General features: G+C 47.4%; 1 protein-coding gene across 1 annotated transcript in view; it reads right to left on the bottom strand.

Annotated features, from left to right (window-relative positions):
* Positions 1–27,337, bottom strand: part of AP1B1 (adaptor related protein complex 1 subunit beta 1) — a 53,792-nt gene that overhangs the window by 16,300 nt on the left and 10,155 nt on the right. Inside the window, exons 2-11 of the mRNA XM_004387605.2 lie at positions 18,413–18,475; positions 14,821–14,926; positions 12,008–12,143; positions 10,952–11,197; positions 9,539–9,729; positions 7,752–7,973; positions 5,021–5,141; positions 4,448–4,543; positions 3,295–3,410; positions 2,788–2,953 (exon numbers count right to left, since the gene is read on the bottom strand). Of these exons, the coding sequence (XP_004387662.1) occupies positions 2,788–2,953; positions 3,295–3,410; positions 4,448–4,543; positions 5,021–5,141; positions 7,752–7,973; positions 9,539–9,729; positions 10,952–11,197; positions 12,008–12,143; positions 14,821–14,926; positions 18,413–18,449 (1,437 nt within the window). The 5' untranslated portion in view covers positions 18,450–18,475. The remainder of the gene's footprint in view (positions 1–2,787; positions 2,954–3,294; positions 3,411–4,447; positions 4,544–5,020; positions 5,142–7,751; positions 7,974–9,538; positions 9,730–10,951; positions 11,198–12,007; positions 12,144–14,820; positions 14,927–18,412; positions 18,476–27,337) is intronic.

The raw sequence follows: 27,337 nt of genomic DNA, 5'->3' as shown, positions 1-27,337 counted from the left end.
TTTTGTATGGGAGACTAACTTGAAATGTAAACTTCATTTAATTACAACAACAACAACAAAATTAAAACAACATCCCCTAACATCATCCACTAATCTTGGCAATAATCCTGTCCTAGAAGATGAGGAAATGGCTTGGTGAGTTAAGGTAATGTGCTCAAGGCCACCCAATCAGAGGAACAGCCTGCATTCAAAACTTCAGAAGCCCTGTTTCTTTCACTACACCAGGCTTCCTTCTCAGCTTCCCTTACCTGACTTCTCTAACCCTGGCTCTTTAGCAGGCCTAGCTGAGGGGAAAGGCTGCAGAAGATTTACTCGCATGTGGGCAGACATATCCCCCTCCAGATCATCCTCTGTGTAACCCCAGGCAGGACCCAACTAGGGTCAGAGGCCACCATGGGCTAGGCTCTGCTTCTCAGGGACAAGACAGGAGGCTGGCGACGAACGTGCAGTCAGCAGTAGCAGGCTGGCAGCTGGACCTGGCAGGTGGCAGTGGGAGGGAATGCTAGTGGGACTGATTATTGTTATTTGTAACGGGCGTCGTTTGTTTTTGCCCAGCTAGCATCTACTCTGACTTCTGGGAACAGAAATGCTGGCTTTTCTTTAGAGGCTTGCCCTTCTCTCTGCCCCTTCAATTTGTGGAGATGCGGATCAGAGCCACAGTGGTTGGCTTGGGGGTCATGCAGTCAGTCCCTGGGACTTTTGTTGGAACTACTGAGAGGAAAGCTCTTTCCATAGGAGTTGCTAAGCTGTGAGGACATAGCCTGGAACTGCTGACACCTCATGGCCCCTACTGTGGGAGTCCGCCTGAGGTAGAAGATACTCTGGGGACAAAGAGACAGTCCTGATGCCCCTATCCATGTACCCTCACTCAGGAGTGCTGGAACGGGGGTGCTCCCTGGCGTTGCCACTTACAGAAACCAGTCAGTCCTCTTCTGGGTCTGGATCAGTTTGCTTTAGAACCAGTTATTACCATTAATAAGTGCTCATTGTGGGCTGGGCATGTGCTAAGGACAGTCACAAAGCACCCCATTTAACATTCACAACAACAGGAGGAGGGTCTTTTCCACCTCATTTTACAAAAAAGGAAACTGAGGCTCAGAGAGGTAAAGAGATTAGCTTAAAGCCACAGAGCCAGGAAGTGGCAGAAGAGGGGTTTGAACTCTGAGACCTCAGATTCCAAGGCCCATGCTCTGACCTACTAGGTTATACTGCCCGTGCTGGCAGCTAAGATTTCTGTGATTACAAATAGACTTTTTAAAGGTCCATATTTTTGAACAGATAGTTACCAGTTCACAGAAAAGCAAATACAAATGAAAAGATGCTCAACCTCACTTATAACAGAAATGAAACTACACTGTGGTACCCCTTGTTATCTACGAGATGAGCAAAAATAAAACGCTTGATGATGTCCTAGACTGGAGAGCAGTAAGGACATGGGTGACCTCACACCCCTGGGATGGATGTGGACTGGTACAACTGCTGTTATTGTTATTGTTGTTGTTGCTGTTGAGTCAATTCTGACTTACGGCAATCCCATGTGTGCAGAGTAGAACTGCTCCAAAAGGTTTTCAAGGCTGTGACCTTTCAGAAGCAGATCTTCCCTGTCTTCCGAGGTGCCTCGAGGTTGGTTCCGAGGTAGAACTGCTTCAGAAGGTTTTCAAGCCTGTGACCTTTCAGAAGCAGATCAGGCGTGTCTTCTGAGGTGCCTCTGGGTGGGTTCTAATCACCAATCCTTCGTCTGGTAGTCCAGGGCTTAAATGCTTGCACCACCCAGGGACTCCTGGTACAACCTCTACACCAAAGGAGATCTGACAACACCTATCAAAATCTCAAACGTGCATGCCCTTTTACCCAAGCATTCTATGCTTGCATATGTGCATTACACAAGGTTATTCATTGCAACACTGTTTAAAAGAGCAAAAGACTGGCCACCTAAATATCCATCAAGGGAAGCTGGTTAAATGCAGCATGGGACCTTTGCTCGACAGAACCCTACGCAGTTATCAAACAGCAAGAAGGGTTTTCATAAATTAATAATGGGATGACCTTCAGATATATTTTTAAGTGAAAAAGGCAAGGTGTTGGACAATCTGAATTTGTACAGTATGCTGCCAGTAATGTTTAAAAATAAATGGAAGGGAAATACATACATATGTGTACACATACACACAGAGACATGTGTGTGTGTCTGCCAATGTATTCCTAAACTATCTCTGGAAGCATCATCAAGAAATCAGTAACAATCTTGGGGGTGGGGGAGGACTGGGTGGCTGAGGAAATTGGTGGGAGGGAGATTATTTACTATATATATCTTTTCGTACCTTTAAAATTGCCAATCAAGTCCATGTACTACCTACCCAAAGGTAAACAGAAAATTAAAACAAGACCAGAAACTTTTGCCTGCCTTAATGTGGACTGCTACAATGTCTGTTGTTGGTGCTAGTTGCCTTTGAGTCGATTCCAACTCATGGTGACCCTATGTTTGCAGAGGAGAACTGCTCCATAGTGTTTTAAACACTGAGACCTTTCAGAAGTAGACTACCAGGCCTGTCGTCTGCACACCACTGCAGACCATCCTCCCATGTTCCCCTTATGTAGCAGTGCAGGAGGAAAAGGGGCCGCGCCTGTCTGTCACTTTTCCATCCATGTGGTCCATGCAGCATCAGGAGGGCAGGGCTCTGAGGCCCAATGGCTGAGGGGAGGGTTTCAGGCAGGTCAGTCCCGGTGGTGCCGAGCTGCCAGCCAGACCCACACTCTGGCCTGAGTGGACCCCACTTGACAGCTCACCTGTGTGCTCTCGTCGTGGAAGCCCTCGAGGAAGCTTTCCAGTAGCTCATCAGCGTTGTCGATGCGCTCAGCATACTCGCCTACAATCCAGATCATGGCAGCCCGGGCCTCGGGCTCGTCCAGGGAGTCCAGGTTCTCACACAGCGTGGCGATCACGCTCTCATACCTGGGAGACCAGGGCACAGCTGGCCGGGAGCAGTGCAGGGGCCAGGGCAACCCCAGGAAGGCCCAGCAGGAGCCCAGAGAGGCAGGCAGCTCCCTCAAGACCCCCAGAGAGTGGTGAGTTAACAGGATGTGAGTTTTAGATGTGACATTTTAGTTCTTATTTTGGCCTAGGGAGCAGAAGAACAGCTCGGGGGAAATTAAATAAGTTCTTTTTTTTTTTTTTGGAAATATTGTCTGTGGCAGAGAAGTAAGGAAGAGGTTCCTCCTTCCTTTTCCTCCCCACCCATCTCTGTCCCCAAGCAGAGCTGGATTTTCTTCTCGTGGGAGGGGCAGGGCACGCACTTGTTGGGGTACTTGCGGAAGATGTCCTTGATGACCACGATGGCTTCCTGGACCACGTAGTTGACCTTGGTCTGGATGAGATCGAGCAGTGTGCTCACACAGCGCTCCGCTGATTGCTGCGTGGAGACAGGAGGGCAGGAGAGTGGGGATAGGGTCCCTGTCCCTCATTTCCAACAGGACTTCTGATGAGCATGTCTTGGTCAAAGGCTCAAAGTCACTCTGGCCCACTTTCCTTATCAGAGGAGGAGAACATGCTCCTCAGGTAACAGGTGGGAGAACAAGTACAAAATGATAGCCCTGGGTCCCAAGGACAGAGGGAGACAGAACCAGACTAAGAAGGCCAGAGGCAGAGCTTCTGAGAGTAGGGAAAGTCTTTGGGGCTCCTCCAGGCCAAGCCTTTCCAGCTGTTCTCTGGAGTGACTATACTCCAGCCTGACGCCCTCACTTTTACCTTCTTCATAAAATAGGTTCCTGTGACCCAAAACACTTAGGAAGTCTCTGCCTGGGGCCAGCCCTTCTCTCTCTCATTCCAACCTACTGCACTGGTGAGAGAGACTCCGCAGGACTGCCATCACAGGTACCAAGGGCAAATGCCTCAGGGGCCTGGGGGTGACCAGCCGGCCCAGGCCCTCTAGCCACCAGTGGACTGGTTTAAGGAGAGTCTGGCTCAGGGGTCAAGGAACCACCCCAAAGGCAGAGAATGGGAGAGGATGAAATGCCGGGACATGGGTATGGAGCGGCCCCAGGGAACTTGGAGGAAAGGGGAACATGGTCAGCTGATTCATGCATGACACATGCCAAAACATTCACCAGGCAGAGCTCTTGCTGGAGAGCTCCCTGAAGTGAAAGCTAAGTCTACCAGGGCTACTACCTGCTTGTGGCTGTCCCATGGTCTCAGCTAACGCTGCAGGAGAACCCACGATGATGGGTTAATTTAATCTACAGCAGATGGAAGGCCTAAAGGAGATTATAGAGCAAGGAGGAACCCAACCAAATCTGCACGGCAGGTGCCTTGTGGGCTCTGGGAGTGACCCTCAGGGCTTCCTGGTCATGGGCGGATGGCAGATTCTGCTAGAATCAGATGGTCTCTTGGTTTCGGCTCCCTCCCTCCCTCCCTCCCTCCCGCGGCTGAAGCAGAGCCCCAGGGCCTCACCTCCACCTTGATGGCACAGCGGCCGATGGCTCGCACAGCCTTCCGTACAAAGTCCACGTCCACCTCTGTTGCATACTCTTTCAGCTCCGCCAACACCTGGGGCCCAAACAGAGAAGAGGGGGCTTGGGGGAAGGGCTGGTGGGGCAACCTCTTGCAACACGCCTGGGCAGCGGGTACGCACAGACCCCTAGAAGGACGGGGTTCTGCCTTCTGATCAAGATGGAAGGCCCAAGGGGAGGGAGAGAGCTGTCAGGTGTCCACAGTAGGAAGCAGGGAAGGATCAGTTAGTTGGCAGGGCCAGAACAACCTTTGTTTAGTTGATCTAGCTGATACATCAACCTAACTACCACTTTTCAAATGGGTGGATGACAGATAATAATGAGACAAAATTCTTTAGTAACAAAAACATCAGGTAACATTTGTTGAGTGCTCACAGGCTCCGTGTCCTGTGGTAAGCACTCTTTATGAGAAGGGACCATAACAGTGAGACAGGCAGCTACCCAGAGACCACAGCTCGCTCCTGCTGAACCTGGCTGACACTAAACCCGTGCCCCCAACCACCACGTTGCTGACCTGGGCGATGTTGGCTTGGGAGGCTAGGCGGATCATGATGTCTAGCTTCTCCAGCTTCACGTAGATGGGGTCATTGTACTTCACAAAGAAAACCTTCATCTCGTGCTTCAGGATCTCAGGCCTGGTGGTGGGGCAGGGTCGCCCAGAAAGCAAGAAGCAAGGCATAAGCCTGTGGGAAAACACCTCCACATTTGCTGGGACACTTTTCCTGGGGCCTGAGGTGGAGCCTGACATTGTGAAGGCAGAGTCACAGCCAGAGCTGCACACTCCTGAGGGCCCACTGACCTGCCTAAGCAAGACTGTGAGTGACCACTGCGTGTCCAACCACATCACACAAAGGGAAGAGGGAGTGCAAACAAGGGGCAGTTCACATTCGGGAGGCAACAGGCACCAGGGGCAAAGGCTTGGGAATCAGACAGACCTCGGCTCCATTCCCAGCTGGGACCTCAGGCCTCTGTTTTCACACCTATGAAATGGGAATGACACTATGCAGAAAAGAGCCTGCTATCCTTAGAAAGGTCTGAATTCTGGGAGCATTCCCACTGTTCCCTAACTGATAAGGGTGGGTAACTGTGCTTAGACTGTACAATCAAGATGGTTTACACTGAACACCTGCTTTCCTGCTGGGAGTCTGGAATCTTGCTATGTGCCGGGCAGAGAACGTCCATGTGACCATCTCCCAAAAACCCTTGGGCACTGAGTCTCAAATGGGCTTCCCTGAGCAGAAACATGGCACACATGTTGCAGCACTTCGCTGCTGGGGGAAGAGTGCTCTGTGTGACCTCTGTGGGAGGGGAGAGCACAGGATGTCTGTGTATGGATTCTTCTAGACTCTGCCTATGTCTTTTCCCTATGATCTGCCCATGTATCCTTACTATGTTACTGTAACAGATTGTAGTCACGAGTACAGCTATATGCTGAATCCATGAGTCCTTGTAGCAAATTTCTGAAGGTGGGGTGGTCTTCGGGGCCCCTGACACAGCTCCTATACAGTAGGGCTATTGTTATAAACATGAAGCATTCAGCACGATGCCTGCCTCAGAAAGGCGCTTGCTACACAGGTGCTACCACTGCAGAGCTCCTTCACGTGTCCCACTGCTCCTGTCCTCCAAGCCACAACTGGCACCACCTGCCTCTTTTCCTCGGATGAGGAAACCTCAGAGAGGTTGAGAGGGTTGCATAAGGTCACACAGCTAATGCTAACAAGGAAGTGGGCAAGACAAGTCACCATGCTCCTATGCCCCTTCCAGAAAAAAGAGGAGGAAGGAGACGGAATGAGGACAGACAGCACGGAAGGGAGAAGACACGGCAGAGGGGAAGGAGGTACCCTGGTACTCAGTGCTACTACTGTGCCAGCGGCGGGGAGGTCCTGGCAAAGCCAGGAGTCTTTGGTGTGCCCTGTTGGGGAGGCAAGAACCTGAGCTGTGCAGCAGGAAGACGGGATTTCTGCAATCAGCACTTGGTAAAAGCTGCCCGACCACATGTCAGGACTGGACCAAGCAGTGCCTCGGTGACATGGACAACTTCTAATGAGATTTACTGTGTCAAATATAGCACAGGATGCCGTTTCCCCTTGATCTGGATCTTCAGGTCACTACAGCTTACTAAGGCCGGTGACCAAGGGCACTGGTGTGCAAAGCCCCATACTGCAACTTTGAATCCCTAGCCTAATCCCATTGCTTAGGCATTCAGAAAGCTTTCCCATATTTACCCGCTAAATGTCCCTATTCACCTGGTGTCTCTAGGCCCCCAAGAGTATACTATAATGACAAGAAGCATGTGTTCTTCCAAGACAGAATGACTAGAAGAGGTTCCTGTTTTTGTGTATCCCTGCTCCCAGCAACAGGGCCTGCTGTAAAGTATGGATGCTCAATAGTTAGTTGCTGAGTGAGTCATCTTACCATATAGGATGGGACAGAATGGGGCAGAACTCAGGAGTCCAATCTCATTCCACAGAGCTGCACGGCTCACTCACTGCCTTAGAGGAAAGGAGGTGACCATTCCAAGGAAGCCATCCTGCTCTGGGCCCCTCAGAACCAGTGCTGCTCTGCTCTTTACTGCCTGTATTCTCCCCCTCCTCCCAATGAGGCCCTTCCCATAGGAACAGTGGCTTACTACTGCAGTCCCTCTCGTGGGGAGGAGGGAAGGGGCTGCACAACACTCTGGATCTACCCCTCCCCCATGCCCAAGGCTGATGCAAAGTCCAAGGGTTCTTCACCATCCTGGAGTCCTCCAGCCTCAGGGAATTGGACTGGAGCTATGGACTCTGTCCCCAGAAAACATGCACACACAAAAAGAATTTCACACACCATTCCAGGAGGGGTCGGTAGACTTGCCAGCCATTTGCTGTCCATAGTTAAGAACCTCGACTTGAGCCTTTACCTAGCCTGCTACCTGGTTAAGCCAGGGTTTCTCAACCTTGGCACTACTGACATTTTGGGCCAAAGAACTCTTTGTGGTGGGGGCTGTCCTGTGCACGGTAGGAATGTTGAGCAGCATCCCTAGATGCCAGCAGTCCCTCCTCCCCCTAAGTTGTGACAACAAAAAGTATCTCTAGACATTGCCAAATGTCCCTGGGGGCCCAAACTGCCCCAGCTGAAAACCAATGGATTAAGCTATTCTTCAACATGTTCAGCCCGGTGACAGGTCAGTTTCCCTTTAGCAGTCACTGTTCCCACAGAAAAAACTCCCAACGAGGGCACACTGCAGGTGTGTGTGGGAGGCCCGTTACCTTTTCTGCACGATGAGGTTGATGTTACGTAGGGCCACGTACTGCAGCTCAGGCTCAGCCGACAGCAGTGTGACCAGGGGTGGGGCCAGCTTCTTCAGCAGTGTGCCATAGTAGTCCAGGTCCTTAGACAACATCTCCATGAACTTCATCAGCACCTTCACAGCAGACAGCACTACAGCAGAGTTGGCGTGAGATAGTCTAGGGGTGACCCGCTCGCAGATGCTGGGATCCATTCCAATGGGGCAAACAGGAGGGACAAACAAGGGAAAACACCCTGCTTTTAGTTATCAAAGTATCATATCTTCTGCAGGAGGAAGTCTAGATCCCGGTTCTGCTGCCTACTAAGTGACAGCAAGCAAGTTACAACTTGTCTGAGCCTCAGTTCCCTCATCTGCAAAATGGGGAGGATGCTGCCTGCTTCACAAGGTTGTTGAAGATTAAATGAGATAATTTGTATAAAGCAACCAGCACAAAGCGGCCATCCAAGGAAGGGCAATTAGTCTCTATGTGCCTGGAGCAACAGAGAAAGAAGGAGAGTTAGCAATAGGAGGAAGATATGGAATGTGTGGCTAACTACCTCCATGAACAACTGCCTCCTTTGCCATGAGACCAGAGAAACTGGATGTTGCCCAACTACCATTACTGAACATTTTGATCAAAAATTTTATATAAGAATCCTGATCAAAAGGGGGAAAATGCAGAACAGAATTTCAAATTCTCATGAACTCCAGACTTTCTGGAGCCAAGGGGGCTGGATGAACCCCTGAAACTACTGCCCTAATAAAATCTTTAAAACTTAAACCAAAACTATCCCCTGAAGCCTTCTTCAAACCAAACAGTATTATAGCTTAATTAATAAAACATGCCTGGCTTGAGCATTACTCTCTTTTAAAAACTATCTATATGGGATCAAAGTGACAAAATCAACTCAAAAGTTTAGACAGGAACCTTAGGGGCAGTGAGTTTATGTTAACGTGGGAGGAACAACTCAGAAAAGAAGGGTGAGAATGGTTGTACAACTTGAAGAATGTAATCAATGTCACTGAATTGTACATGTACAAACAGTTGAATTGGTGTATGTTTTCCTGTGTATATATATTCTCAACAACAAAAAAATAAAATTACAAAAAAAACCTATGGAGCAGTTCTACTCAGTAACACATGGGTCGCCATGAAAAAAAAAAAAGCACCAGCACAGTGCCTGGCATGTAGTGAATCCACTCTAAATGCCAACTCCTCCCTCTCCCTACTGCTAGGGTGTTCAAAAGGGGCAGGCTAGCACATTGGATAAGATCAATAGTCAGTTGAGTCCCAGTTGGTAACCTTGCACAATTCCCTCCACCTCTCTAAGTGGTATCCTTCTCTGTAAAGTGAGGAATGATGATGGGACCTTCTTCAGAGTGGCTTTAGGGATCATCTAATGCATGGAAAATACCCAGCAGAGCCTCAGGTTGACTCTTCAGTGAGAAGTCAATAAACAGTGGCTTTGATGCTACCAATCTTTAGTTAGCCTGAGGTGACTGGGGTCTCCGTCAGCTCCAGAAGCCCTGGCTTCTATAAGTGCCCACAGCGAGTAGTAAGCTGACTGCCTGAAACAATATGCATGCTGCTGACAGTATGGCTCTGGAGAGCTGAGAAGCTACAGGCCTCCCTTGAGATGCGTATGAGCGTGGCTTGTGCAGAAAGGCCTGGAAAGGACCCACTAGAGGCCCGAAGACCAGCCCGTTGTCAGAGCTTCCTGAGGACCAGGCCACACTGGGCTGGTGAGCCAGGGGCAGCCTGCTCACCTTTGGGCCTCACGGTCGTCCTTGGGCGTGTAGTTGGCCAGGCAGTCCAGGATGAAGATCTGGCCCCACTCGGTGCACTCGTTCAGGGCAGTCAGCAGCTTGTTAATGGATTGCGGGTTCAAGTCGAGCAAGTTGCTACTGGGGTGAGACTCGGCGATCTCTGAGAGGGCAGCCACTGCATTTGCCACCACCTGGGTGAGAGGGGTGGAAGAGGCAGAGGCTAGGGCACCGCTCACAGGCCAGGAGCAGTGGGGCTAATGCTCACCCCACCCCTCATGCTGGCTGGCCAGAAGGCACACATCTTGAAGGGAACATGATTGATGGGCAGGGTCTGGAGCATCCCTGACACCCACTCCTAGCACTCACCCTATAGACTCCTTCGTAAATTAGGACTAAAATAACTAACTGTACCTACCATTTAAGAAAAAGAAGCAGAACAAAAACAAGTGAGATCTAGCTCCAAGTGCCAGCAATAGAAAGCATTCCCAACTACCTAACACAGCCGAATTCATCCATCTACCAGCTACAACAGCTCATTTCAGCGTTTGTCAAAGCATGCTTCTCAGAAGTAGACGATTTCTGTGAGCCCCTTAGGGCTGCTGGCTGTGGATGGGGGCTGGAGGGCAGAGGGGTTTGCCAGGTGAACCTCTGGGCCCTCAATCCATTTTCACTTGAGTGGCAGTTTTTACTTGTGTTCAGCATTGTTTCCACTTTTCGTCATGACAAAGTGCTACAACGCCCATCCTTGTCCTGGCCACTCGTGTCCACATGGGATCAGCATGTCTGTAGAACATCAAGTGGGAACGATTGGGTTGAGGGGCTTGTGCATTTCATTTTTAACAAGCCTTGCCAAACTGCCTTCCAAAATGCTGCCAGCACTGTGTGTGAGTACACTGGTATGCCCACCCAGCCACATCCCAGGGCCCTGTCTTCCAGGCTATACTACTTTAAGGGTGATTCTTTACAACGCTGCAAGACGTGAGCAAAGGGAAAAGCACCTCCTGTTCAGAGCCGATGGTCTTGGTGAGAAGACAGTGATAATGACCATGACTGGAAGGGGAGAGAGGAGGGCACTAGTCTTGACTGCACACCCACTAAGGGCCAGGCCATACTGGGCCCTTTACCTTCACAGGTCTAAGCCTCACAGCAATCCTGCCAGTCACGAAGAATGAGATCCATCTTACTGATGGGGAAAAGACAGCCCTGAAAGGTCATGCAGTGAGTTAGAGATGACGCAGAGAAGGGAATCCATGTCTAGCTCATTCCACTGCAAGGCGCAAGTACAGCGAACCCACCTAGGAGGGGTCTGACTTCCAGGAACTGGAGAACCTCCTGGCAGAAGGTCAAGTCAAAGTCTCCCAAAGCAACCCAGGAGGTGGAGGAGGTGGCACGATGGGTGTGCTGGGGGCTTACCATGGGGTTAGAGTCAGAGATGAGGTCTTTCAGGGTGTCCAGGAAGCCCTGGTCCTCCACCAACTGGGCATTAATATCGTGAAGCTTGGCCACACACACAGCTGCTGTCTTGCGCACATAGGGATCCTCGTCCTTCAGGCACTTTCGGAGGGGCTCGCACAGGTACTCTGTGATCTTGTCAACGCGGATGCAGCCCATGGTCCGCACAGCCAGGGCTCGGATCAGGGGGTTGGGGTCCTCACAGTCCTGAGGGGAACCAACCATTGGTTGGGGGCAGGATGAACATGTGTGGCTTCAGATTCTCCCTGGCCTGCTCACATTAGGAGCTCTGAGCCCAGCCGGACTGACCAACATCAGACAACTGCTGTGGAATCTCCCATCAACTGCAGCAACAGTATGAAAAGTAAATGCCTATAATGGTCACCTTGCATTTGCCAGACACTGTGCCAGGGGCTTTGCCCATTCTCTCCTTTAACCCTCACTACAGATACACAACACTGGTCCTGCTGTACTGATGAGGAAGCTGATGCTCTAGGAAGGCTGGGATCTTGTCCAAATTCACAGAGCAGAGCCACTGCTCAAATCCACATCCATCCAGCACCACAACCCGCAATCTTCCCACTGGGCCACAGGAGCCCTCACTTTCCCATCTCTGAGCATCAGCAAGACTGGTGGAGCTAGGGTTGGAAAGGTGCACAGAGCTAATGATTCAAGATCCTACCTGCCTCAGTCTGGAAGACAGAAAATGTGGAAGGGAGCAAAGTTTATAAGGGGAACACAAAGAATGCAGGGCAAGGCTCCACTCCCACAGGCGTTAGGGGAGTCATCAGGCTTGGTGTGACCTCACATGGCATGGGGTAAGCATCTGATTTTCTGGAGAGAATGGGGTACACTACTGGAGGAAGAGGCCCTGGGCTTAGCAGGGGGAGACGGTCGAAGGGCCTGGAAGGAAGCCTGAGTGCTTCTACCAAGGGCCACAGCTGCTCCACCGCCAGGAGACAGGGGAAGGTGGAGTAGTGAGCACCCTGTGCCTCCTCCCACCAAATTCCCCCTCACCTTCACAAAGGTGTTGACGGCCATAATGGCCATGTCCGGCTGACTCTTGGCATAGTTCATCAAGTATAGGTACACCAGCTTCTTCAGCTCTAGGTTGTCCGTCTGCATACAGTTCACCACATCGGGGAAGAGGGCACTAAAAGGTCAAAGTGGTGTCAGCGAGAGAGATTTTTCAGGAAGATAATTTTGTACAAGAAGGGAGCAGCAGATAAGAGGGAAGGAAAAAGATAAACAGGAATTCCTAGTAAAAAGGAAGGCATCAGCTATGCTCTGTTACCACAAACACCTATTGATAGAAACGAAACTCCAAAGAGGTGATTCTAAAAACAAATTCCTTTGCTCTTTTCACAGGGTTCAAATACGAGCTCTGGAGCCCGACAGCCCTGGCTCCAGCCCCAGCTCTGCCTCTTGCCAGCTATATGACATTAGGAAAATTCCTTTATCCCAAGTCTTAGTTTCCTCATTTGTAAGAAGGGTGCCACAAAAACCCACTTTATAGGCCCTTGTGATAATTAAATGAGACAACTTAAGCAATCTGGTCCTGACGTCTGGGAGGTGCTGAGCAAATGAAAACGATTCTTTTCTCCTCCCTGGTACTTCACGTGGCCCACTTATGTTGGGCTGCTGGCTCCAGAGGGTGCACAGGGAAGCAGGGATGGGTCTGTGCTGCTTTCACCACAAGGGCTGGCTCTGTACCCACTCTTCCCAGCACGAGCATGTGTGAAGCATGCACTATAGGCCAGGCTTCATGCATCTACATACCTGAGCTCATTTAACGACCCTGAGAGGCCAGGGGATTAGCCCCATGTTACACAAGAGAACTCTGAGGCTCACAAACATATAACAACCTGCCTGAGGAGCCAGGTCTGACACCAAAGCCTGGGTGGAACCCTTCCCAATATGGCATTCAATGGTCTCAGAGTCAAAGGCCCTGTCGAGATTTGAAATATGGTTAGAGATCTATTTTCTACCTCTGGAAGCATCATCTCTCCTTAATTCTTGGGCTTTTATGGGCAGGGACATAGTAACACAGAGACTTAAGAGGTCAAGGTGAATTTCCTGAGCAGGATGGGGGCCACCATGGCCAAGTTCCAGCAGGCAAGAGTATAGCTGAAGCTGAAATTGATGTATCAACTTGAAAGACGGTACACCAGGAAGAAAGGGGAGTAAAGAAGAGAGGAGGAAGAACCACTGAGGAGCCTGACTTGCTCTTTTGTGCCCGTCACATCAGCAAAACAAGCTCATTTCAGATGGAAGAACAAAGATGTTTCCTCTGTGAGGAAGTGACACCAGTGTTCTAGTTAAAGGAGTGTGGCTTTGTCCTAGGAGTAATGTGATTTGGACAGAGGCCCAAGCCTCTTGCCGCTCTGTCTGCAGTAGGTATCTGTGCCTAGCTTTCTCTCCTCTGCTCACCTGGAGGTCCCTTGCTGAGGCTGGCAATGGGATAGGGAAATCTATGGACAACTGGGTGGGATCAGTGTAACTGTGCAGGACTCAGATGGGGATGCTGCTCCATGTCCACACACAAGCCCATGAACATGGGGCTGGACACCATGAGGGTACAGAGGGGACAGGATAGGCACCTTGGATCTGAGATTTCAGAAGTGCTGGGCTTCAGTCCTCGTTTTGCCATTAACCATATGGCCTTTGGGCAATCATTTTACTCCTTCTTTAGCTTGTTTCTTTAGTAGTAAAAATACCATTACCTACAATATGGGAATCATAAGAAACTACTGAGAAAACATATCTGAAAGTTCTGTAGACTCTCAAACATTGCAAATGTAAGTTGTCATAAAATCCAGCCCCTGCCTTTGGGGACTTTATGATCCAGTGGGCAGGTAAACACAAGTACTACACATGAGAAGATACAGCAAAACCTGCCAAAGCCAGAACTTGGGTAAGGTGGGAACCTGTGAGAGAAGGAAAACTCAATTATTTTCCACTAACAGAGAGCAATAGAAAAGTGATAAAACTGCTCCCTGTCAAAGGTGGAAAACATGTGAGACCTGGAAAGACAAGGCAATCCTGCCGAGTTCTAGTTCTCACAGGTTTCACTGTACTTCCTCATACAGTGCAGTCTAGAATTAGAGCTGGGTGACAGAGACAAGTGCTGCAAGTCCAGACCAGTAAGAGGTACATGTGGGTGGGGTGACAACAACAGCAAACAGGAGAAGGTGGACCTTGAATGGGTTTTAAAAGACAGGAAAATGAGCTGGGTAAACGGCAAAGGGGAAAGGGCGTTCTAAGCAGGGGAAAGCCTGAGCAAAGGTGTGGCAGCAATTCTACACACGATCTGCTCCAGCAATTAGATGCAAACCAGAGGTTGCAAACTGGCAGCGAATTCAACAAAGCCAATCTGCATGTGTTTTACTTGGACTTCAAGGTGTTTGTTTGCTTGTTTGTTTAATATTGGCTGGCATTTTAAAATAGAGATTAAAAATGTTAAACTCCAGAGTTCCAGGTCTTTTTAAAAACCAGAAGACCCGGCCACACTGGATTCACCTTCTTGGCATGCAGCAATCCTCTGGAGTTTCTAACAGGTTTATACCACATCCTCTCCATCGCCTGCTGCCTTGTGACCTGGTCCACTTCACCTGCTCCCATTACTGCCTGACCCCATCAGCATTTGAGCTTGTAACCCCTACGTGAACAAAACCTTCTATTTGGAAAGGAGGCTCAGGGAGGGAAGTACACGAGGGGAGAAGTGGGGTCCCTACAGACACTCTGAAGGAGAGGAGATCTGTACTGAACCCAAGTTACCAACCATCCCTGTCAGCTGGCCTCCAGCTGCCACCCAGCCCACTCCTGCACACCTGACGTCTTTGCCCACGGTCATTGACGCAATCACTTTTTTCACCGCCTCCTTCTTCTTCTCCTTCTTGTCACTGTTGAGCTCTGCTTTCAGCTCGAAGATCTCCCCTAAGAAAAGGAGGCAGTCATGAGCGATCCATCCTTATCCTGCCAGGGGATAATCGCCACCCCCAACTTCTGAAGAAACTGGAAGGAGGCAAGTAAGACACCCTGTGCTGCCAGTTGAGGGCAGCTCTAGGCCCCTGCTCTCAGGTGGGACAGAGCGTGAAAGGACCAGAACACTGCTAGGAGAGGAATCATCAAGATGCAAGCTTGGAGGCCACGTCGGATCGGGGAGAGAGGAACTGTAAGAGCTACAAAGGTTCTGCAGGAGACAAAAAGCACGAAGGCAGGTCCTGCTCAGCTAGACTGCTAAAAATGCTAAGACAAAACACAAGTTCTCCTCAGCTCCTCACCACCGAAGGCCTTCAAGGCTGAGTGTGAACAGAATCTGGGAACTTAAGTTTGAGGAGGGAGGGCAGATTTGATTGATTCTTACATAAAGACTCTTCCTGTTTTCCTAGAACATCCAATTAAAACCGCTTGCTCAGGGTTTCACTTCCTGAACCACAGTGATTGCTCAGGCTCTGAAGATGGGAATTCAGCTGTCTCACTAGGGCTCTAGCACGTAACAGACTTTTAAGAACTTGGTGATCTGGAAAAAGCCAATGCGGAAGTAGGGTTATTCAGGGGCCTGCCACTGAGAGGTAGTCAGGACCCCCATAATGGATAAGAGGGCAGACTCTGGAGTCAGGCAGGCCTCCCAGGCTCAAAACAACAGCAGCAACATTTCCTGAGCCCTTCTCAAAGCCAGGCACCACATTAACTTCTTCCCACAGATTTTCTCACTTTATTCTCACAATGCTGCGTTTTCCCCATTATACGCACGAGCAAATGGGGGCTTTACAAGATTCAGTAACCTGCTGATTATACCATATAGTGAGTAGGTGGAGGGCCAAGATTCAAAACCAGCTCAGCCAGCTCCAAAGCCAGTATTCTAAATCACTATGCTCTGGCCTGCCCAAGACAACTCAATTTGCTTCTCTGCACCTATTTTCTTGTCTGTACTCTCTGCCTTTACCGAGGTGTTGAATTATCTCAATTGATCCTCACACGTGAAACTCTCAACTTAGTGCCTGGCACTCAGTGGGCCTGCACTGATGGTGGCCGCTATGATGATTCAGTCATCATGTCCTCTTCTGCAGCCTGAGAGCCCTGGGCTTCCCTCTTTAGTTAGTCGGGGTGGGGGTGATGCAGTAACTATCACAGTGTGGGAAGTGCTGAGGAAGTTCTAGGTGAATTTACAGTGAGAAAAGGAGAACACGTAGGTTTTTATCATGACTGAGCAGAACAATGTGAGGTTTACAAAGAACTTGAGACAGAGACAGCAAACAAGGTTAATTAAGATCAATCACTCAGCACAACTGGGGGCAAGGCCACACTGAGGATACTGCTCAATGAAGCCAGCAGTAATCTGTAGACTTTGCAGCTCAAATTCATGGCCCTGCAGGGCTGAAGGGACACACTCCCTTCTTTCTCAAGACACTGAGGAGCCCATGTCTCCCTGCTCTGGGATGCAACAAACCATGATGACCTTGACCCTGGACCCCACAGCAGGGCTGCCTCTGCAAAGCGTTTGGTCAGACAAAGACCCATCAACTGAAGGGTACAGGCCTGAGTCACCTCAGCTCCAAGAAAGGTGGTGGGTGAACTTGGGGTCTGCCTGCTTCTGAAATACCTCCTTCCTCTAATGGCCCCCAAATCCAGTCTGTCGCCAATCCTACCTCTCGAATCACTCTCGAGGCATTCAATTCTCTCTACTCCCAGTGCTGCCCCCCTAGTTCAGGCACCATCATCCCCCATCTGAGCTGTGGTACTGGTCTCCCTGCCTCTCTCCAGTTTTACTTACCCAACTATCATTAGTCTGCCTTGGACCTTCCCTCACTTAAAACCATCACTGATGTCAGATTCAACAGAAGAACTTGGGCATCTCTTTCCAGACACCTCCCCCCACAAAACAAAACAAAAACAAAAATGAAATCCATTGCTATTGATTCTGACTCATAGTGACCTTATAGGGACAAAGTAGAACTTACACATACGGTTTAATTTTCATGGAAGATTAAACTGTAATCTTCATGGAAGAAGACTGCCACATCTTTCTCCCATGGAGTGGCTGGTGGGTTCAAACCACTGACCTTTTGGTTAGCAGCCAAGCGCTTAACCACTGTGCAACCAGGATTCCTTCCCCTCAAAATAAACCAAAACCACACCCATTGCCATTGAGTTGATTCCAATTCATAGCAACTCTATAGGACAGGGTAGAACTGCCCCACAGAGTTTCCAAGGATATAAATCTTTACGGAAGCAGATTGCCACATCTTTCTCCCATGGAGTAGCTGGTGGATTTGAACCACCTACCTTTCGGTTAGCAGCCAAGTGCTTTAACCACCGTGCCACCAGGGCTCCTTCCCCCTAAAATGGACCCCACAAAAACCCCACTGATACCCCAATATATTCAGCACTCAGTTCACCCCTCTGGCCTGGCTCACCAGGCCATACCTGACCTAGTTCCTGTAAACCTCTTCTTTCATTCCTCTCCTCACTCACTCCTGCTCAATGATCTTCCTTTCCCTGAATGTGTCACGGGCATCCTTACCTGCACCACCCTCATGTGGCCAGCTCCCCCAGCCCTCCAACAGCTCCCTGAACTTCCCTCATCACAGCACCCAACACCTAGGTCAGAGACTTCATCTGTCTTCTCCACTGCATGTAGTAGGTGCTCAGTAGCAACTTGCTGGACAAATACATGAAATGCCCGATGAAGGGCAGATGTCAGGTCCTGGCTCAGCAGATCTAACAACAGACTCTTGACTTGGTCAGCAGGTACATGTTAATCTCACTTGGAAGGAAGGAGGGAGGAAGGAAGGGCTGGTCAGAAAGATGCTTACAGGTTTGAAGCACATTGTCAGCCACTACAATATCTTCAATTTCCCTAAAAACGGAAAAGCCCAAAATACTCAACAACATAAGACTAGCTTAGCAAATTTCAGTTCAGTAACTCAATAGCCTAATGGTAAGTCATCAGAACTGTGGGGAAATGTCTGTGATAATGTCAAATGAAAACCAGGATGTAAATGTTGACTGCAACCACGTCAAACATGTGCTCATGGATAAGGACTAAGCACAAACACACCCCAACTACTGTGGGGCTACTGATAGGATTATCTTTGCTTTCCTTCTCCCAGGAAACAAACACACCATGTTTAACAATTGTAAGCCATGGGGGAAAAGGGAGGGGGGCCTTTTTTTCCATACTTAGAGCTAATGCTCTTCCTCCCTTCTTGAGTTCTAATAAGAGTGGTCAATTTCTAACACCACCAACAGCTAAATTTTTTCTGATCTACAAGGTAAAGAAGCTCTGGGGAATTCCCACCACCCACTTCCATGCTGTGCCTCTACCCCTCACCACCCTCCCTTGCCTCCATAGTGGATAGGCAGAAGGAGCAGGCAGGAAACAAGTTGGCCAAGGCCTCACAAAGAAACAAACAGTACCTTTCTTGGTGGTGGTGAAATATTTTGAGTCAGTCATTTTGGTCCCTTATCGGTGGCCAGACTCTGCAAGACAGAGAAGAGGTGACTTTCAGTTATGTTCCATTCCATTTTCAGTTACAGTGAAGAGGAGGAAGAGGAGAGAAGGATCCCAACACACATGGGGTATGGGAAGATAGCTTATCCCTCTGTTAGACAAATCATCTGTTAGATAATGGCTGGTCAGATTCTGAAGGGTAATTTTGACGGGTCTACCCAATTTTCGAATGTGCATCTCCTTTGACTCAGCGATTCTACTTCTAAGAATCTCTCTCACAGAAATATCTGCACAAGGATATCTGTATGAGGATTTACTGCAGCTCTGTCCCTACCAATGTCCAACTGGAAATAAATGTCCATCAACAGAGGAATGGGTAAATGCTCTGGGAGAGTCCACAAACATGAAAAGGCACTTAACAAATATAATTATAGCAGCTCCTTCATGGAGCTCAGTCTGTGCCAGGCACTGTTCTAAGTGCTTCACACGTTAATAATGCATTAAAGCCTCATCACAGCCTCATAGAGGTGCTATTAAAATCAAACCAAACCCATTGCCGTCGAGTTGATTCCGACTCATAGCAACCCTAGAGGACAGAGCAGAACTGCCTTGTAGAGTTTCCAAGGCTGTAATCTTTACGGAAGTAGACTGCCACATCTTTCTCTTGCAGAGCAGCTGGTGGGTTCAAAACCGCTGACTTTTTGGTTAGTAGCTGAGTGCTTAACCACTGCGCCACCAGGGCTCCCTATATAGTCAAATGAGTTTGGAAAACACCAAGTTTAAAAAGCTAGGTAGCAAAGGAACACCCAGAATGGAAAAAATGAGAATTTTCACGCACTGTGAAGAATGTAACCAACGTCAGTGAACAACGTGCAGAAATCGTTGAATGGGAACCTAATCTGCTGTGTAAACCTTCACTAAAAAAACACAATAAAATATTAAAAAAAAAAAAAAAAGCCACGTAGGTTTCTTCTCTCCACCACTTGCCGAGTTTCTATTACAGTGACATGCACTGTTCATCTCTAGAGAGAACCAGAAAGTACACCCTGCAGACTCTAAAGCATTTCCCAAACCTATCTGATCAGCCTTCTCACAACATCCCTCATGGCGTCTGCCACTGCAGAATTCACAGTGTGAAGTGCTGTTCTAAGGCAACCGGACAAAGAGTGTACCAAGGCTCACTCGTTCATTCAACGAGCATCTACCATGTATCTCAACAGATCCCTAGGTGGCACAAACAGTTTGCACTGGACTGCTAACCTAAAGGTTGGCAGTTTGAATCCACCCAGTGGTATTGCAGAAGAAAGGCCTGGAGATCTGCTTCTGTAAAGATTACAGCCAAGAAAATCCTATGGAGCACAGTTCTACTCTGTAACACATGGGGTCGCCACAAGTCAGAATCAACGCAGTGGCAACAGATTTCTTTTTGGATGTGCCGCAATAGTTCCTCCTTGTCAACAGATGACAGATAAAAGATGCCATGTGCGAGCCAAGCACCCTGGACACACGGCAGAGGCTCCTGGCACTGTTCAAACAGTTATTAAGACGCTATCATTTTCGGTGTCCCTATTAAAGTCAGATTTATAGACATTATCTCATTTAATCCATAATCTTTAATCCTATGAATGAGGTAACTGCTTTTAACTCTGTTTTACAGATGAGGCAACTGAGGCTCAGGGATGTTAAGTAACTTGCCCCAGGTCACAAGGCTTATGGTGGCTGGGCTACCATCTTGGGTCTATCTGAGCTCAGAGCCTGCGCTCTATGGACAAAGGAATCCTGCTTCTGCCATCTGATAGGGGAGGAAAGAACCCTGACAGTGGCTAAGAACTCAGCCCAAAAACCTCACAACCTTCCAGAAGCTTCACATGTTACAGAAAACCACAGAATCCCAAAACGAGAAATTTGAATGAAGAAAACTCATTCCACTTTGTCCCTTCTATTGCCTCTATGGAACGGACTCAAACATAACTCATCAGCATGTTCTTTCAGTTCCATACTGCATGGTGGTGACATGAGGTTACTGGTGCAATGGATGGAAGGGCTCATTTCAAAGGTGTCTGGAAATGAAGCCGACAATGCTCCTCTCCAGCCCAACTGTATTTTTCCAGCTTAAGCTTGCAGTTACGGCAAGATGCCATTGAGATGCTCCCAAGCTGAGAGATGCCCACGGATTCTGTTCCAGTCATCAGTGGGAAACGAATATATACAGACTCTGAGTTGCCTTAAATCCTCTGTGGATCCAGTTAGAATAGAGAACTCACTGACAGAACAGTATAAAGACACAGTTCTACTCTCCTTGTGCTTTGCAAAGTTGAAACGGGACAATGGCACTTTTCTATGGGAGCTCTGAGAAAGAGCAGAAGAGAAGCTGTGTCTGACAATTGAGCCCCCAGGTGGGGAATTCTGCCTTGGCAGTCCTCACAGTGTGAGTCAGGGATGTGTTCACAAAGTGAAGATCTGCACTGGCCTGGTTCACAGCTCCACTCCCCCTTCCCCTTCATGCCTGGCCGAGGGCTTGGCACATGGCTAGCGCTCAATTAACAGTTGTTGAAAGAAATGAAAAAGGGCCACTGAAAATCTGGGGAGCCTCCACCTGACTTTGGACAGCTCTGTTATATAACTATTTAGCATTTGTTTCCAACACGAATTTACTTAAAATAAAAAAAAATAAAAAAATTTAAGACACAAAGTCATTTTCTCAGTGAAACCTCATCAACTTAAGAGTTTCTTTTTGGAGCTCTAAGAATGAACAGGTAAGACAATGGGATTTCTGCCACACAAGAAGCAGCATATGGTTTCAGAAGTCACAGATATGGGAGCATAACAGGTGGAGGTACCCAAAATATAAAAGCATCCTCTTTCTCAAAGTTAAGAGTCTAGTCTCAACAGAGGGATAACTGGAGGTAAAGGGGGCTAAAAATCACAGGTCTCAAAGAGTTATAGAAATTAACATATAAGCCCCTCCAATGTTAAATCTAGAAGGAAGTAAAAACAAATAAAACAATAACTTAGGTGTCTAACCTCAGAGCTACCCAGAAATTCTTTCATAAGTGAGGTCAAGACACAGCTAAGCTGCTACCTCCCACAGGGGAAGCTGCTGTCCAGGGGCTTTCCCCTTATCTGTAGGCACACAACACAACCAGTGGGGGCCCTAAATTCCCAGGACACACCTGCAGGTGACAGATCCACGCTGTATACAGCTGACCAGGAGGAGAGGGGGAGCTTCCTTTTGGGAGGACTTCAAAAAGCAACAGAGCTGCAGGGTCGGCTGCTGATATTCTTACAGCACTGAACTTCTGAAGACACTCTTCCTTTCACAGGCACGAAGAATTGATTCACAAACTTAAACCGCCACCCAGTGCACTGGCACTGGCTGCTGCTTTTTCTGCAGTATCTATTTTGCATATCCCTCTGCAGAGGGCCAGAGGAGACTGATGATGCAGAAATCATATTCGGCCGAATTTTTATATACAGAAAATTAAAAGAGGAGAAAGGGGAATTGGGGAGAGATGAATCGTTTTGGAAAGTTGTCATCGCAGAGCACAGATTTAAAACAAACTCATGTGCAAGGCTTGCTCCTTCACTGTGAAAGACCACCTACGCCTGGCTGATCTGCTGAGGGTGCTATCTCCTTGTGTCCTTTCTCTGTTCCAAGTCTTCTCATGCTGGTACGAGGTCTTACAGTTGCCTCTCGGACGGCAGTGCAAGGGAGCTTTTCCATTCTCTGCAGGAATGGAAAAAAACCTACAGTTCAGCCTGAGAGGAGTGCAGACTTGCAGATGCCACAGGAAAGACGAGTGCCTTTCTCAGCAGGCTGAGCTGTCGCCACACACTGCATCCCCACTCCATGGAGCCCAGAGGGGTTAAGACCCTGTTCTCTGACTAATCTGGTCAAGTACATGAGCCACATTTGAAAGCAGGCAGCCAATTTATGCCAGAAAAAGCTTAGGGTTTGGAATCCATCTTTGGAAGTGTCAGAGTGCATAAAAAGCAGTAATTAGAGGGAATTTTGTTGCAAGAGACTAGAGCAGGGCCTGGAAACTGCTCTGGCTAGTGTGATGAATCTAAGGAGACAATGTTCCGGGCTGGGATCCCTCTCAATTTCAGCATTTACAGGCCAAGGAATGCCTCAGGGGATGACATAATCAAAATATTAAAGGAACGGTACACCTCGAACTATGGGCTTTGCCTTTCAGGAGCCAATGCTGCTGAACCCCCCTAAAGTCTACTCCCTCATACCCACACTTGGAAGATTATGACTGATGCCACAATCCCAGGAGCCATCTTTTGGTTGACATGCCTGCTTCCCCTCCCACTGCGCTTAAAGAAAAGGAACTGAGTAATAAAGCCTAAAATAGAATGGTTGTCTCTTATGTTTTCTAGAATTATAAAAAGTCCTTGGTAACAATCACTGATAGACTGGTCAGGGACAAAGATGTAATGTGATCTAAGAGTGGGAAAATGAAGTCCCAGGAAAGAAAGAGAAGGGGGAAAAAGAAACTCATTAAAAATATTCCCAGCTAGGAAGTCAGCACAATTGCACTAAACCAAAAGCTAAGAAGTTTCCTGACTAACAACCAAACACTTCAAGGGACAGAGTAGCAGGGGCAGGGGTCTGGAGACCATGCTCTCAGGGGACATCTAGGTCAACTGGCATAAAAAAGTTTATTAAGAAAATGTTCTGCATCCCACTTTGGTGAGTGGCATCTGGGGTCTTAAAAGCTAGCAAGCGGCCATCTAAGATGCATCAATTGATCCCAACCCACCTAGAGTAAAGGAGAATGAAGAACACCAAAGACACAAGGAAAATATTAGCCCAAGAGACAGAAAGGGCCACATAAACCAGAGATTCTATCAGCCTGAGACCAGAAGAACTAGATGGTGCCCGGCTACCACCAATGACCGCCCTGACAGGGAACACAAAAGAAAGTCCCTGACGGAGCAGGAGAAAAGTGGGGTACAGAACTCAAATTCTAGTAAAAAGACCAGACTTAATGGTTTGACTGAGACTGGAGGCACCCCGGAAGACATGGCCCCCAGACTCTCTGTTAGCCCAGAACTGAAACCATTCCTAAGGCCAACTCTTCAGACAAAGATTAGACTGGACTATGGGATGTAAAATGATACTCGTGAGGAGTGTGCTTCTTGGCTCCAGTAGATACATGGGACTAGATGGGCAGCTCCTGTCTGGAGGTGAGATGAGAACGCAGAGATGGTCAGGAACTGGTTGAATGGACACAGGAAATCTCGTGTGGAAAGGAGGCGTGTGCTGTCACAGTACAGGAAGAGCAACTAGGGTCACATAACAATGTGTGTATAAATTTTTGTATGAGAAACTTAAAAGAAAAAAAACATTCCCAGCTACAGACTGGATTTTAGGTGAGCACTGGAGTTAGGGTTAGGTTTCAGGGGGGAAGAAAAAGGATTCAACTCTTCAAATTTTTTTGGTCTTCACATTTCTAAATATAATTTAATGAACAAGAGATACAGAATATGAGTTAATAAAATTAAATCTATAAAAATACATTAAGAAAATAGGTATTACATGTATTTTAATTTTTCTCTAAGGTCTCAACATTGATTATAATAATAATACAGAGAAACTTGTGAGATCCAGAACTCGACAGGTCTGTCTTGCTTTTCCAGGTCGCGCAAGTTTTCCACCTTTGACGGTGCAATCTTACCACTTTTCTACCACTCTCTCTTAGTGGAAAATATTTGAGTTTTCCTTCTCTGACAGGTTTCCACCTTACAAGTTCTGGCTTTCACAGGTTTTACTATAATAACAACAACTGCTCTTTCAGAAAAGAGTACTGAACTGGGGTTACAGCTTACTTCATCTCTATAACCCAATTTTCCCTCTTTAAAATGGGTGTAAGCACAAACCACTGCTCTACTTACTTCACATACTTCTTCTGAGGTAGATAGCCACAATGTGAGTGTGAAAGTACGTGATATGTATAAATGTAAACACTGTAAATATCCACTTAAATGAAGTTCTAGAATTAATAGAAGAGGCAAAACTAATGTATGGTGATAGAAGTCAGATGAGTGATTGCTGCTGGGTGAGGGGAATGGACTGGAAGGGGCCGAGAGAACTCTCTGGGATTGATCTGTATCTTGACGCAGACACTGATCAACTGCACACTTTAGGAGCTGAGCATTTCACTTGATGCAAATTATACAAACATTAAGCATTTTTTAAAATAAAGAAATAAAACCCAGGGCTAAAGATGAAAAGTAGGAGAATGGAACATTTTATAATCTAGAGGAAATAAAGTCTTTCTGAGTGTGATATAAAATCTTTAAGTCATACATAAATGATCCATGAATTCAATTACATAAAAGTCAAATTTTCCTGTGTGGCCAAAAATATAACAAAACTCCAATGACATATGATAAGCACAAAAATTTTACATCACTGACAAAAGTTTATTTTCCTTAATATGTAACAAGTGCCTACTAATAGAAAAATCGTAAAAGATGTGGACAGTTTACAGATAATGAACTATGATGGCTCTTAAACATACCAAAAACTTACTTATAATAAGAGAAATATAAATCAAAAGTATAATGAAATATCATTTATAACCTACTGTACTCGTAATGGGAAACCCTAGTGGCATAGGGGCTGCTAACCAAAAGGTCAGCAGTTTAAATCCACCAGCCGCTCCTTGGAAACCTATGGGGCAGTTCTACTCTGTCCTATAGGGTCGCTGAGTCGGAATCAACTCAGTGGCAACAGGTCTGGTTTGGTTTGGTTACTGGTATTTGTCCCTGGGGCAGAGGCCTCCTCAACCTTCAACTCAGTCATATCTTGGACTTCTCCACGGCCCTCCTTCCACCTCCAATTTGGGATTTTCCAGCTAACGCTGTAAACCCAGTGACTGGCACTGTGCCTGGCACGTTCTAGGAGCTCACCAAATGTTTGCTGGCAAAATGGATGAAAAGACTGGTTCCCAGAGAAGCTACAAAACCAAGGACCCACAACCTATCAAGACAAGAGGACTCCCTAACAAGTGCCACAGACAGTAATGCCTGGGCAGACCAGGAACAATATAAGGCTTTGCGGGGAATTTCAACAAATAAGGCAAGGCTGATCCAATGCCAGGATGGCTGCCAGGTAAACTGGTTTTGCTACCAACAACTGTGTGACCCCAGGCAAATCCCTCCCCCCTCATCTCTGGACCTTACTGTCTCCAATTGTCAAAAAAGAGAATTCAACCAGATCAGTGGTCTTTCAAGCTTCCCTCCCTCCCTTTTCAACTGTTTAGAATAGACAAAAGCAGAAGTGCTATGGGTGAAGTAAGGGTGGAGGGCCTAGAGTACTGCTCATTCCACTATGCCAGTTTCTCCCCACTCCAACCCCAGAGAACAACCCATCAGACACTCATGGTTCCATGAAACAAAATGAAAACCAGTCTAAATGACAGATAAAGTCCTTCCCATATCTCATGCTCTGCGATTCTGAGCTAGAGGAGGAACCCATTTCCCCACCCATGGGTGTTCCAGGTGTCAAACAAGAAAAAGTAAAGCATGACATCCTAAGAGCATGGCATAAGACGTTTCCAAGTGGACAAAAGAGAGAACAAATTCGGAATGCAGCTAGGTCCAACAAACCTTATTAGGTCTTCAGTAGGAAGGGAAACAATACCAAGTCAAGCAGGAAAGTGTTTTAATTGCCCAAATGGCCAGCCAACAGCCAAGGAGAGGACTTTCCTAGTCACAGGGAAATGATTCATGCCAGGAAGTCCACACTCTGCAATCAGATGAGAAAAGCGAGGCTGGTGGCACTAGCACAGTGCACTGTGCACCATCAGCACTCAGTAAATCAACACAGCAAATGGTGTTGTAAGCTTAACCAGACAAGAAAGGAAAAAGGTCCTCACAGGTAAGTACTAAAGTTCACTTTATAGACAGGGAAAACAGGTAATACTAACTTGAAGATTAAAAGGTGAGTCAGCATTAGAGAAACCAGATTTCAGTCTTTCCTCTGAGACAACGTGGTCACCAACCTCAGACAGACAGGCTCTTTCAAGTCACTTCAATAAATATGAGAAAATAAGCTGTGTTCTTCTTCAGGCTTGGCATGAAATTCAAAACAAAGGTGGTAGTAGTAGTGGTAATGGCAAACAGATGTGTGCTATGGACCAGGTACTATGTAAACCAAAAACCAGTTGCTGTTGAGTTGATTCCAACTCATGGCAACCCCATGTGTAGAACTCTTGTTACATGGAGTTTTCAATGGCTAAGTTTTTGGAAGTAGATTGCCAGGCCTTTCTTCCAACTATGTAGAGAGCTTTAAATTCAATCCTCACAATAACCTGTGAAGGTATTAATAAAATCAGAAGTTACAGATGAGGAAATTGAAGCCCAGAGAGGTAAAGGCATTTATCTGGAGTCACACAGCTACAAAATGGTAGCACTGACACTCTTTACCCCTAACTCACAATGATGCTGCACACATCCTGCTCTGTCCAGCATGGCAACTCCTCATCTCTGAGTGAAGTCCTTGCAGAAACACACACTCTTGACTAAAAGGTTTGTGAAACAAGTTGCCACATAACCCTGCAGAGTCCCTCAGATGTTGAATTACAGGTTATTTCAGGGCCAGCCCTTCCAGGTTGTCAGTCTGGCCAGTGGTTTGTCGATTTTGTTGATTCTTTCAAAGAACCAACTTTCGGTTTTGTTGATTCTTTCTATTGTTTTTCTGTTCTCTATTTCATTTATTTCTGCTCTGATCTTTACTATTTCCTTTCTTCCAGTGGTTATGGACTTTTTTGCTGTTCTCTTTCTATTTGTTTGTGTTCTGTAGTTAATGTTTTGATTTTGTCCCTTTCTTCTTTTTTGATATGTGCATCTATTGCTATAAATTGTCCTCTGAGGAC

Source organism: Trichechus manatus, unplaced genomic scaffold, assembly GCF_000243295.1.
Source record: "Trichechus manatus latirostris isolate Lorelei unplaced genomic scaffold, TriManLat1.0 scaffold00190, whole genome shotgun sequence".
In the NCBI taxonomy this organism is placed as follows: Eukaryota; Metazoa; Chordata; class Mammalia; order Sirenia; family Trichechidae; genus Trichechus; species Trichechus manatus.
This window is presented reverse-complemented; position numbering and strand designations above follow the sequence as displayed.